Raw genomic sequence first — 14,640 nt, forward strand, 5'->3', positions numbered from 1 at the left:
CGCTCGGCGGGGGGGCGGCGCGGGGCTCGGCGCTCGGCTGGGGGGGGTTCCGGCGGCGCTCGGCGCGGGGGAGGGGTGGGCTCTGGCGCGCGGCGGGGGGGCGGCGCGGGGGGGCAGCGCTCTGGGGGGGGGTTCTCCAGCGCCCGGGGGGGGGGGGGGCGGGGCCGCTCGGCTGTGGCGGGCTCGGTGGCTGCGCTTTTTTTTGCTGCTTGGGGCAGCAAAAAAGCTAGAGCCGGCCCTGGTGCTAAGACACATGTAGTGAGATCCACCGAGAGAGAGGTGTGGCACTTAAAGTAGTTTTAGTTTTGTTGGGGTTTTATGTTCTGTTCATTTCTTTCACTGAGTCTGATTAGTTATCATAGAATTATGTTAATTGTTCTGTGGATCACCTTTAAAGCATTTTAATTTCAGATTCATATTATTTTTGTGTGCATATATTTTAATATAGAGAATGAAATTATTTATATTAGCAAATGATTCACAGATAAAATAAGAATACAGAGGAAGTCACCTATTGAGAGTGTTCACTAATTCTAATATACCATTTTCCTTGGATTCTCTTTCAGGCCTTCTATCCTGTGGAACACCCTGTAGACATTAGTTTTGGTGATACTTTAGCAGCTAGGTGTGTTTTCACTGGTGAAGGTAGAACGACGGAGACACACATAGGGTATGTTTTTTATATCTGCTTTTTTCAAAAAATCACTTTTACCATTGTACTGGTTGTGTAGAACATGCATTCATGTTTTTGATCCCCTCAAAGGTATCCTAACAAACTTCTTCATTCTGTTGGAATTGTTTGGCTTGCTCCCCAGACTGTTAGGAATATAAACATGGTCAGGAAAAGGCCATTCTGGCCTACCTAATTGCCTGTACTTTGGCTAATAATCCCCCTTCTAACCACATTGCTCAAATTAACCCATTCAGCCAAATACCTGATTTAGAAGTATATCTAAAAGGACTATTTCACAGGAGTATTTTTTCAGAAACTCCAAGTTACAAGTATTGTCTGTCATTTGATGGCATTGATGGCTCAAGATAATTTAAGACCAACATAGCACATGTTTAACTACACCTTACAGATTTTCTTATATTTTCTTCCAGGAGTAATTATTACCTAAGTTTATTATTTTGGGTTACATTTTGAAATCTTGAGTACCAAAAAGGAAAAATAGTATTGTTGGATAAAAGAGTTTTTCTTTCATATACAAGCTGCCAGACAACAATAAAACTCAAATTTTCTTCTGAATGATTTATTATTTATTACTTTTCAATGGTGCTATTCAGCAGGAGATAATGCCAGGGCTCTAAATTGTCCATTTTACTAGGTATATATTTTTATTTTTAAAATAGACACATTAGCCTCTCACGTGAGGATCCATTTTTTAAAACGTTAATTCTTGCTTCACCCTGTGAGATATAATAGGAAAAGAGATATGTAGAGGTTGAGTCTTCCACTTCTGGAGTTAGATACTGCAGCTGTTTAAGGGGCTAATCCTGCAATGTGCTGAGCACCCTCAAGTCCCTTGACTTCAGCACAGATTTTGGTGTTCAGCACTTGATAGTCATATTTCTTTAGTTAAAGTACTTGTGTGGGTAACAGCAACTGAAGGAGAAATGAGAGGGAATATGTTTGAAAACTGTTTTTTATAAAGCTCACAAAATTAATATAAATATGTCCAAATGTAAGATACAAACTGAAACGTTGTTTAAAAAAGAAATGTAAAACTTCCACAATGGATAAACTGTACCCCACTATAGAATAATCTTAAGACTATATTGAACAATAATATAGTTTTTAATGGTAAGAGGATATCTTGTCTAGGGAAGATTTTTTTTGTATGTGCTAATATCCTTTCAACGATTAAGAGTAATATGTATCTCATGCTAATTTCTGCTAATTCCTTTAGTTTGGGCATTGGAATTACCTCTCTCTCAGTATATATCTGTCCAACCAGATATTATAGCCATACTGTAGAAATTTACAAATCCATTATTACCGCATATGAAAATTTAAACCAGTAAATCGAAACATTATTCAGTTCAAGAGAATGTTTGAATAGTTCTTGCACATAAAAGCTAGAAATAAATATTGGGAACAGATGTGCCCTGACACTAATGCTAAATGTTTAATATAAAAAAAAACTTAAAAATTCATTATGTGGTTTGTACTTGACATCCACTAAACTGGAGCAAAAAAACATGCACATTAAGCAGTTACACAGAAGGCAGAAACATTTTGTGGAAGAATACAAAGATACAGTGGTAAGAAGAAATTACCACCAAGTATTAAAAATCCTAGATGACAATCACACAATTAAATCCACAATTAACATTGCTGAGTATTACACTGGATATCTGGGAAGTTACTACTAACACAATTAAACAACTATAAAGAATGCATGGATTACATATCTTACTTAAAAACAAATGAAAATGTTGTGAAACTGAAAATAGTCCCCTTGACTATTTTAATAACAAGTCTTTGAGCCACACATATTATTTCCTGGAAAATGGATAAGGAGCAGTATCTTTATTTCTATTGTTCCTCTACTGAGCTTTAAAAATAATTTAACAAGGAATATGTATCGAAAATAATTGCAGTTCATATTTGTCAGTAAATACCAATGGTTGATTTAGCTATATAATGTTTATAGATTCTTTTAAGGCCAAAAGAGATCATTATGATCATCTAATCTGACCTACTGCATAACACAAGCCATAGAACCTCATGCAGCAATTCCTGCATCAAGCCCACAACTTCTGTGTGAGGTACCGCTGAGCAGTCCTTGTTAAAAATCTTTGAAAACAAGGCCCTGATTCTGCAATTTCCCTGTCCCCATGCACAGTGAATTGTCTAGTCAAGGCCTAAAAGGTTCATCTTGTTTTGTTTAATTGTGTTTCTTTGTGCAAAGGATAATAATTCTAAATTTGCATTGATTCCTAAAAGAAACAATTTTATCTTGGTTTAATCAAATTTTGTTCTATCCACACTGGACTGTATTTGTCAGATAACCCGAATGCCGCTTGAGCTAGCTCATTTACTGTTTCTCCTCTGGCTTCAGTTGCTTTTACCATTAACTTATTTTTCCTCTGTCATACAAAAGCCTATGTTAAAAGAATGTTACAGTTGCACAGTCAAATACTCAAATGTTAGGCAGTGCAAATAATATGTGATCAAGTAATTAAAGACTGTATCATAATTGTTATGTACCAGGGTGCCGAAATAAAGTTGCATGGCCAATTTCCTGACTTTTGAGGCTTGACTTTGTCATCTTAACATTCTTGTTGTAACTGTTTCACTAAGTTGTTAAAAAAGCTAGCTGAAAAAACAGAAATTCCATCACATGGAACCGTATTGGCTCATCAGCAGAGTTAGAACCTTTTTAAAGATTCAGAGATTCCAAGGCCAGAAGGGACCATTGTGATCATCTAGTCTGACCTCCTGTTATAACACAGGCCATAGAACTTGCCCAAAATAATTCCTTCCGCATATTTATTTAGAAAAACATCCTATCTTGATTTTAAAATTCAGTGATGGAGAATCCAATGGTTAATTATTCTGTTTTTTAAATGTATGACTTAGTCTCAGTCTGAATTGTCTAGCTTCAAACGTCCACCCAATGGATCACGTTATAACTTTCTCTGTTAGTAAAAGAGCCCATTGTTAAATATTTGATCTCCATGAAGGGGAGCCAAGTGAGGTGGTTGGGTTTCAGAGCCTGAGCTTCGCCCCAAGTCTGAATGTCTACACAGCTATTTTTAGTGCGGTAGCATGAACCCAAGTCTTTAGACCCAGGCTCTGAGAGTCACTGCTGTGGGGCTTGCCATGTAGACGTATCTCTAGAGGCAGGTTTTCTAATGTTTTAATAATTCTCATGGCTCTTCTTTGAACCTCTTCAATTTATCAACATCCTTCATGAACTGTGGGCACCAGAACTTGATACAATATTCCAGCAGCGGTAGCACTAGTGCCAAATATTGAGGTAAAATAACCTCTCTACTCCTACTCAAGATTCTCTTGTTTATGCATCCCAGGATCGCACTAGCTCCTTTGGCTACAGTTTGACACTGGGAGTTCATGTTCAGCTGATTATCCACCCAACCCCCCAAATCTTTTTCACAGTCACCGCTTCCCAGAATCAAGTCCCCCATCATACAAGCATGGCCAATATTTTTTGGTCCTAGATGTTTACATTTACAGTTAGCCATATTAAAATGCGTATTGTTTGCTTGTGTCCAGTTTACTAAGCAATCAAGATCGCTCTGTATCAGTGCCCTGTTCTCTTCATTATTTACCTCTGCTCCAGTGTTTGTGACATCTGCAAATTTTTAATGATTATTTTATTTCAGGTCATTAATAAAAATGTTAAATAGCGTACGGCCAGGCCAACAAAACACAACTGTTTGATGATGATTCCCCATTTGATCTGCATTAATTCCCCTCCTTTAATTCTTTACTAAGGTGCTCTGTTATCTTGTCCCAGGCCGATACCAGGCCTTAGATACATAGCACAGACCTCTCCCACCTGAGTTAATAGAGTAACCAATAGCAGTAGTAGGCTGTCATCCTCTATGTGGGCTAGCAACTAGAGGGAGATGTGGGTACACATTTGAAACACAGTGGGTTTCAAAGCTCTTTGCCAATGGCAAAGCATGTTGACTCATGAGTCCTGTGTTCTGAGGGCTGGGTGCTTCACTAGTTAGACCCCGGTTTCCTCTAATCTGTCCTTGTCTCAGTCTCATCTCCTTGTCCCAATCCCAATATCTCTCCCTGCCACCTCTCCAGACCCAACTCCTCAATCCTCTGCATTCTAGTCAGACTACATTCTTCTTTTCCTTGCTGCCTGAGCACCAACAGGGAGAGCGTTCGCAGAAACTGTTGACCTCTTTTAGCTGAATTTTTCCAAAATAATTCAGCCTGAGGCATGCTACAGTTAAAGTTTGGCAAAATTATAAGCAATTGAAAGCTTAAAATGGAAAGTGTCAGATAACTTTAACTATAATCATTGCTTCCCATGCCTCCTATAAAATATATATAAAAATTCATACACACTTTTAAAAAATAATTCAATAGCAATTTTCTCTCTAAAATTCAGATTTTGTTCCCTAGGTCTTGAATCTTTCAACTGTGTAAAAATTTCTTGTTGATATGCGTTCAGCCGCTTTCATATCAGTGAAAACTTTCATTGGGTCCTCTCTTATCCAGCTGCATTAAACTTTACTCATAAAAGATTCTTCAGATATGGTCATACTATTCTGTTATACTTCACCTCTTTAAAGTCAATAAAGACTTAGTTGTGCTAGACTGTTCATGCAATGTTGTTGTAGCCGTGTCAGTTTCAGGATATTAGATAAGGTGGGTGAGGTATATACTTTATACTTTATCATGAATAGTCCCTTAGAATATGTGCTAACTACTTATGCCAAACTGTCTGTTCAATCTTGCATTTAGCTGTGACACTCTTAATACGTTTTCCCAGACCTGAAGAAGAGCTCTGTGTAATTAAGAAGTTTGTCTCTTTCACCAACAGAAGTTAGTCCAATAAAAGATATTACTTCACCCATCTTGTCTCTCTACACTGTTCATGGCTGTGTACGATATTCCATCTGGCATCTAACAAATTTCTTGTTCGGTATAAACTCTGATTTATTATTCTGTTCCTCTGCTAATACATTGCTAGTATCTTCTTCGATTTTTTTAACTGCTGCTGTGCAACAGAATGATGGTTTTAATGATTTTTCTACAATAACCTCTAAACTCTCTTTCCTAATCAATGTGCTGGATTATTGTCCTGTTTATCACACATTTTTTCAGTTCGGTTCCTTCCTCCTGTATTATTTACTTTATATCTGAGTAAATAAAACTGAATTTGTCATCTTTTGGCCCACTTAAATTATTAATCTAAACCCATAGAATCTAGTGGCTTTTTCCCCTTTAAATGTTGTACCACCCATTCCTCTGCAAAGTGCAAATTTCTTGGTCTTGTTTTTTAATGTTTATGTTGAAATATATAAAGAAAAGATCTGGTCTGGAGATGACCTAATATGAAAGCATGGAAAATATTCTTTACCTTGCACCTTAATTTGTAATCTTATTCCATGATTCTTTATCTTAACGGTTAATAATGAGTGCTGAATTTGACAAAAAAAATCCAAGTATGCACCCCGCTTGGATGTATAAATAATCTGTATATAAAGGTAACTACTATTATGTAGACTTCTATTACATGTGGCAGAGAAACTTATATTTTATCAAAGAAACAAGTTTTCCTATTCCTTTTCTATTGACTCCTTACTCAATATTTATTCAAATGTAGACACAAAAGTGCCTGCCCATAGCTCAAGGAACTTTTTAAAGAATTTGAAATACACACAACCAGAGGAATAAGACATACCCCCATCATATTAACTCCTGCACATCATCTTCCTTTATGAATTTAAACCTCCCCAGTTTCCTCAGGACATCCCTCAATCTGCCCCTTCCCCAACTGCCTGTGAAAATAGATGGGTCTTGTTGCACGTGCCAAAGATCTGTCCATGCGGGGTCTGACAGACCAGATTCAAAGTTAATTTTGGGCCCCTGATTATGAAATTGACTCCACATGGTGACAGGGCAATTGCAGAAACATTACCTTAATTTCCAAGGCTTATTGGGGTTAGGTACAGGATACCTCTTCAAAAATAGAGCCTCCCGCCATGCACATGGGGAAGTCTCCTGGCCCCTTCAGAAATGCAAGCACCATATGTCAATTCCACAGTCCAGTTTTCTGGGTCTGGTGTTGCCTGCAGGAAGATCTCTCTGCCCCTTGGGACTGATACCATTGGTGCTGCCAATGCCAGGGAGGACTCTCCCACTCTCGGAGTGCTACCTGTCATCCTCAGCCCATATTTATTCACAGCCAAATCCACGTGTTCACACCAGGGAAGGGAGCCCAGCCTCTAAAGCATTATGATCCCAGTATCAATCTATACCAGTATTATGACAGCTGGTACCAGCCTCTGTGGCCTCCAGTGGCATATGTGGGCTCCAGGAGAACCTCAGTTTGCCATGGGTTTGGCCTCTCCAGTGTATTCCAGGTGTAGGTTGGCATCTCCTCACCTGAAGGAGCCCCAATCATCTCTGCATGCCCAGGATGAGGGGCACGGCAGCAGCAGCCAGTCTGGACAACACCGCCTTGTCCTTTCCAGCTGAAGCCCTGGTGCCGGAGTAGGCATTGGCTGCACTGTAAGATCATAACATCTTCTATGGCTAATGGCAACTTTAGAGAACACAGAAGCAAATTCCAGGCTTTGGTGTCAGAGGGACAGCTGGACACTAAAATTGACCTTCAGACGGCTTTAGGTGCCACAGATGCAGCCTCCTGGGCAATGGCTGCTGCATTCATTGTGGCTCTCATCCTGGGGAATTCCAAGGGAGCTACACACTGCAATCAGGGACCTTTGAAAGTTGCTCCTTGTTTTACAACAAGATGGATGAGGCCATGAGGTCACTTAAAGACTCTAGGGCCACACTCAGGTTCTTGGCGGTCTACACCCCAGCCACTAAGGGCATTTTACACCAGGCGGTTCAGTCCCTCTTATCTCTCAGTGCCATAGAAGGTCATCTCGCAGCAAAGGAGAAAAGGATTTTGCTCAAGATATTTCCTCATCCCCCCCCCCACAAAAGTGAGGTCTTTGAGCTATCCTGGGGCCTGAACACCTACATCAAAAGACTCGGGTTCTGGATGGTATCCATGGCATCCAGCATCTTGTCCCCAGATCAGAAGGACTGGTATGCTGCCCTCAACCTTCAGGATTCATGTGTCCACAGCACAATTCACTAAGCCCACATGTGCTTCCTGAGGTTTGCATTAGGAGACAATCGCTACCAGTGCCAAGTTTTGCCATTTCGGCTCTCAACATCATCCACATTATTTACAAAATGTCTGGCAGTGGTGGAGGCCTAATTCAGAAGGATAGGTGTCCAGGTGTTTCCCTAATTTGACAATTGGCCAGTCAGAAGTCACTCAGAGCCCCAGGTGCAGTCCAGTGTGAAGATATTTGAGATGCTGTCACATCTGGGCCTGCTGGTGAACATAAAGAAATTGACCTTTAAGCCCATATGACCGATAGTGTTCATAGGGACTGTGATGGATGCTACCAAGGCCTTGGCCTGCCTGGCACCCAGAAGATTTGGGACCTTGCAGAACTTGTGCTTTGATCTACAGTCCAACCCTCAAACTCAGATAAGAGACTGCCTCATGCTGATGGTCCTCAAGCCAGCCTGCCTCTTCAACACACCATATGCAAGGCTCCACTTTAGTCAGCTGCAGGCATAGATACTGTTAACTTAATGCAGACAGCATTTGGATTTGCTAGTATACATCTAACCATCAGTCCTTCACTCTCTGGACTGGTGGAAATATTCCCCACAACTCCTGCAGTGGAGTCCCATTTTCTCCAGATCCTCCATCCAGGATCATACTTAAAGTTGCTTCCATGATTGGATGGGAGGCACATATGGCAACCTTTTGGCCCAGGGCCAGTGGTCAGTGATGGAGAGGTCCTCATGCACAAACATACTGGAACTATGGGCTATGCACAATGTCTGAAGAGTATTCCTACTGGACATTCAGGGCTATTCCATTTAGATGATGTCGGACAACATGGCTGCAGTATTTTACCTCAGCAAGCAAGGAGGGACCAGATCATTATGACCCTGCCAGGAAGCAGTGCAACTATGGAAGTTTATCATGAGGCATGACATCAGTTTGTTAGCAGTTGATTTGACAGGGCTAGACAACATAGTGGCAGACAATCTGAGCAAACGTTTCATGAGGAATCATGAATGCTCAGTTCATTGAGAGGGTCTCTTCTTGGTTTTTGCAAATGGGGGACCTCACACAAAGACCTGTTTGCCACAGATATTGCTTAAGTGGGGGAAGGGGCTCAGTGTCCTAGTTGGATGCATTCCTCCTCCCCTGGATAAAGGCGCTCTTCTACACTTTCTTCCTTCCTCCCCCCCCGCCCCCCCCATCCTGCTGCTCCCAAAGGTGTTGCAGAAGATCCAGCATGAGAGGGCTACAGTGATCTTCCTGGCCCCAGCATGCCAAGACAGACCTGGTATTCAGTGCTACGCAACTTCTCCATAGTGCCCCAGGCCTCTCTTCTGGTGACCCTGAATCTTCTGACTCAGAATGAGGGCGGGTTTCTGCATCCAATTCTCCACTCCCTCCCCCTGACTGTGTGGACACTCACTGGTTGATGCTGTCAGAGAGCTCGTGCTCCAGCACAGTGCAGGAGATACTGATAAATAGCAGGAAGGAATCAACCAGGAACTTGTTGGCACAGATCCTAGCAAGCATTAATTCCAGGCCACCCACTAAGAATGCTGTGAGGAGAATCCAAACCTCTGTGCTCTGGATGCCTGGGATGTATCAAGCCCCTGGCATCTGAATGGAGTCCAGCCACTGCCCAAATCTTCAGATCTCTAGGCTTACACTCAGGGCACAGACCTCCTATCTGGCACCCCCGTCTAAGTGTAGGAACTTGCTATCTAGCTGCCTAGCCATTCTGGGTAAACCGCTGACCCTTTAGACTCCCCAGTACTTAAACAAACCCCTCTCCCATGATTCCACACCAGAGACATGAAACTTCTGGTTTACAGTTTGTCTCTCAAGGACACACAATAGTCAGACAGCCCAGTCTAACATCTTAGTGCCCTGCTATATTTAATCATTGAAAGTACAGATTACAGATCTTCCAAAACGATGAAACATCCTAACCACAATATCCCTCACTAGTTCACCTTTTCCTTGGGAGTTCTTGGGGCATCATCTGTGTTCCATTGGGCAGGCAGACAGGTAGCATCTTCCACCCCCTTTCTACCATCCTGCTACAGCAGCCTCCCTCATCATGGTCTGGTGCAAAATGGCTCTCTTCCCCAGTTCCCCACTGAGATCCCTTTATAGATTACGGCTGGGGTGAACTGCTTCTTTTGTTCTTTACCAGGTCCATTACTTCCAAACCCCCTCTTAAAACAAGAGGAAGAAGGGTTTTCTCCCAGCAAAAGCAAATTTTGTCCCAGTGTGTTTTACTTTGAATATGTTGTTTGCAGTATTGTTGTAGTTGTTTTGGTCCCAGGATATATGAGAGACAAGGTGGATGAGGTAATATATTTCGTTGGACCAACAGAAGTTGGTAAAAATTTCCCTGGACCAAGCAGGTGTCTAGCATATACTGGAGTAACTCTATCATTTGAAACAGTAGTATTCTCCTTAAGCTCTTTGCAGGTGCATCTCACAGCCATATTGGCCATACATCAACTGATTGACCACTTCTCTGTCTTTTCACACCCAATGGCAAAGAGTTCCTGGATGGCATCTCTAGAATCTTTCTGCCACCTAAGTGCTCTGTCTCAGTGTGGGACCTCAATCTGGGTCCTCTCATGGAGGCCTAATTTAAGCCATTGGCAACATATCCATTTCTCTCTCTCTCTCTCTCTCTCTCTCTCTGGGTGTGTGTGTGTGTGTAAGTTGCCTTTCTCCTGGTAGTTACATTGGCCTGGCTACTAGGAGAGATACAGGCTTTGATGGCAGGAGCACCATACACTATCATACATAAGTGCAATAATATCCACCCTAGATTCCTGCTTAAGGTGGTATTCAAATTCCACATCAATAAAACCATTAATATGGCTGTATTCTTACCAAAACCTCATGCGGAAAGGGTGGAGCAGTAGTTACATACATTGGATGTGAGAAGGGCCCTGCTATTCTACTTGGATAGGACTAGGTACTTTCAGAAATCCACCAGGTTTTTTGTTGCTTATGGAGAGAGGGTTAGGGGGCAGGCAGTGTCCACCCAGAGAGTATCTAGCTGGATAGCCCCGTGCATTGGTTTATGATTTTGCCTGGCAGCGGCACCTCCCACTAGCAGAGTACTAACTAATGCGTTCCACCAGAGCGCAGACTGCATTAGCGGCTTCCCATAAGGGACATTTGCAGGTCAGCAACTTGGTCATCTGCTCACACATTCACAAAGCCAATCGGGGCTGCGGGAAGCGGCGCGGGCCGAGGGATGTGCTGGCCGCCACTTCCCGCCGCCCCCATTGGCCTGGAGCGGGAGGTAATCAAACCGGCCCGAACCACCAGGGTGCTTACCGTGGCCGGCCGCGTGCCAAAGGTTGCCGATCCCTGCACTAGTGCAAGCAACCAAGGCCAATCCTGGGTTTGGCAAGACCGTGCTTCAGTCCCTGTTGGTGTGAACTCGTTGTACCTGCATCCAGGAAGAACGACTGTTTGGGTGTCACCAGCTGTGGAATATGATACAGATTATCACTGGAAGAAGAAAAAGAGCTTCCCTGTACAGTAATGGATGTTCTTCAAGATGTGTAATCCATGCACCACACTCACTCACTCCACAACTGATCCCCACTATTTCAGAGTCCACAAGCTATGAGTTCACCAAGTGGTGAAGGACCTGAAGGGGTGACTCCACCCTTTATACCCTCACTGAGTGCACAAGGGAGCATGCACAACCCCACAGGCACTGCTAACTAGAAAGTGCTCTGACATATGTGCACTCGACATGCAGTCACCAGCTGTGGAGTATGTATAAGGACTGCACAACTTGAAGAACATGAAAAAAAGGTTACTGTACAGGTAAAATAATCTTCTTTTTCAGAGCAAATATTGATGTCAAGATGTAGGCCCATATGACACACAGCACACTAGCCTAATTTTAAAGTGACAGATATAGTGTAGACAGTGTAGCAGTCTCCACATCCAAAATAAAGATCATAGTTTTCTGGAGAAGAGCAGTCTTGCCCATAGCTCTGTCTGTGAATCCACTTGCAGCTTAAGATATAATATTTTGGGATGAAAAGAGAAGGACAGTTCTAAACTGTTGGACCACCAAATAATTTTGTTTTAAAAAATGACTAAAAATACTTGGTCCAGAAATGGCAGGCGAGCTCTTACTAATTGTTTGTCTTGCTGCCAACTCAGGGGTATGGCTCCCACTATTTAGTCACCTTTGGGGATGCCATGATCAAGACCAAGTGAAATCATCACAATTATTAACAATTGCTGTTTCCTTAGAAAGGAGAAAAAAAAAACATTAAACAAAGCACCACAAATGATATAATACAAGAGATAAACTGGTGACTTCCAATACAATCTCTTCTGTATATCTCGCTGCGAAAAGCTTTAACAGAGATTACACCATTGGGAGTGTACTACCTCTGGGGGTGCTTTTCTCCTGGTAAATTAAGACCAAAGCATATTATTTCCCCAAAGTGTAGTTAATTCAATTTTAATATCTTATTAGATACCTAAAACTGTTTGTGTAGCGGCAAGTGGATCCTGTTGCTTATTAATAAATAATCAGACAGTTTATATTTGGGGAAAGTAAGCAGCCTTAACTAAATCCACTGAAATTGAAGAAAATATTAAAATTAGTTACCTAGAATAAGCCATTTAAGGATCTGTTCTAAGACAGGCAAATTATGAATATTAGGAATCTTCAGTCCAGTTATGTCCCACTGTTTCTCTGTTTACCAATTTTTAGCCCCCATTTCTTTGTTATGGAGATATCCTATCTCCTAGAACTGGAAGGGACCTTGAAAGGTCATCAAGTCCAGGCCCCTGCCTTCACTAGCAGGACCAAGTACTGATTTTTGCCCCAGATCCCTAAGTGGCCCCCTCAAGGATTGAACTCACAACGCTGGGTTTAGCAAGCCAATGCTCAAACCACTGAGCTATCCCTCCCCCATCCCTCTCCAGAATATAGTCTAATCACTTGTTGATTAACAGGAGAAAAGTCTTTTAAGTTACAACAACATTTTAATACTCCAGCAAAATCATTACAAAACCAGGGACGCTGGAACGGGGGTCGGGGCCATGGCCCTCCCACTTTTTGAAAGTGGATGGGCCTGCCGGTCCACTTTTTGCCACAGGCCCCAACCCTGCCCCTCCTCTTCCCCATGAGGCCCTGCCCCCCCCCCCCAGCTGGGCCAGCTGCTGGAGCCCATTCGGGGAGACCAGGGAGCTGAAGACTCTTCACCTGCCCTGGGCAGAGTCAGGAGGGCAGAGACATGGGCCGGGGGCTGTTCTCAGGTCCCCCCCACCCCGGGCAGGTAGTGGGGTCCAGGCTTCCCGGCCCCACTCTGGCTTCTGACTTGGCCGTGGGCAGGGCCTCGGGGAAGAGTGGTAGGAGTGGGAGCGGAGGGGCCCTGGTCCCCTTCTTTTGGGAAGGCTCCACCACCCCTGTTTAAAACTAATCCCCTGTTAACTTCCTCTCATCAGTCCATGTTGAAGTCTTTGGGAGGTTTTCATTGAGTTGGTTTCTTCTGGAGTCATGTGTGTGTGTGTCAGTTTGCTTGTGAAGTGCTATGTTTGAGCAGGGTAGTAGATGATGTGTGTGTGAGGTGCTCACTCAAGTGTTTTCAGACCCTTCTTCCTCTTTTCCTGAAATTCTAGGAAAGCATACCTCCTTCGGTTGCTTGCTGTCCCTCTTTTGTTGGCTTCATGCCTTCTGGTTTGGCTTAGGTGACATTTCTAGCTCCTGAGTATGCCATCTGTTTAATGAATATGCAACATTTCTTTAATTGCCTTTGTTCTTCTTATGGCAAGAAAGACCCAGATTACTTTTTAAATTAATTTTAACTTTCTTTTTATTCGGCCCATTTTTTGAGATAGAGTTTCAATTTTATTAGCATTTGAAAGAAAATAAAATTCTGTTTTCAAAAAGTCCAAACACTCCTGTCCTTTCTACAAAAGGATTTAGTTCTCAACGCAGTCTTTTTAAATTAAATACCTCTTACAAAGTCTTCAGCTTAAATAATTAGAGTTGTTTCTTTGGAAGGATGATTCTTGTCTTTTGGAGTTGGTTGAGGGTTAGCTTGTGCACTGCCAATAATTAATTACCCATCACTATAAATATACTACATGTAAATGGTTCTTACTCTAGATTAGCAAGGTCACTAGATTCCATGTTGGTACATAAAGCATTTTACCATTTACACAGCAATGACATTAAGAGCTTTGCATTTAGCTAACATATTTGCAGCTATGCATTTCACAAAGGTATCTGTCATTTCAACATTTAAGAAGTAAACAAAAGTTTAAAACATCTCCAACTAAACATGTTTTTCTCTACAACAGGAGTCGGCAACCTTTCAGAAGTGGTGTGCCGAGTCTTCATTTATTCACTCTAATTTAAGGTTTTGCGTGCCGGTAGTACATTTTAACATTTTTAGAAGGTCTCTTTCTATAAGTCTATATTATATAACTAAACTATTGTATGTAAAGTAAACAAGGTTTTCAAAATGTTTAAGAAGCATCATTTAAAATTAAATTAAAATGCTGATCTTACGCCACCAGCCTGCTCAGCTCGCTGCCAGCCTGGGGTTCTGTTCACCTAGGCCGGCAGAGGGCTGATCAGGGCCTGCGGCCGGGACCCCAGACCTGGGGGGGCGTGTTTCAGGGGTCAGGGCAGAGGGCTGGGGGAGGGGGTTCAGGGCAGAGGGCTGGGTGTGTGTTGGGGTGTGGGGGGTTCAGGGCAGAGGGCTGGGGTGTACAGGGCAGAAGGCTGAGTGTTTGGGAGGGTTCAGGGCAGAGGGATGGGGCTGTGGGGGTGCAGGGCAGAAGGCTGGGT

General features: G+C 42.6%; 1 protein-coding gene across 1 annotated transcript in view; it reads left to right on the forward strand.

Annotated features, from left to right (window-relative positions):
- PAM (peptidylglycine alpha-amidating monooxygenase) overlaps positions 1 to 14,640 on the forward strand; it is a 229,897-nt gene that overhangs the window by 154,814 nt on the left and 60,443 nt on the right. Inside the window, exon 9 of the mRNA XM_026649269.1 lies at positions 567 to 670. Within this exon, the coding sequence (XP_026505054.1) occupies positions 567 to 670 (104 nt within the window). The remainder of the gene's footprint in view (positions 1 to 566; positions 671 to 14,640) is intronic.

The sequence above is a fragment of the Terrapene carolina genome, unplaced genomic scaffold (assembly GCF_002925995.2).
Source record: "Terrapene carolina triunguis isolate 2854851 unplaced genomic scaffold, T_m_triunguis-2.0 Scaffold69, whole genome shotgun sequence".
NCBI lineage: Eukaryota > Metazoa > Chordata > Testudines > Emydidae > Terrapene > Terrapene triunguis.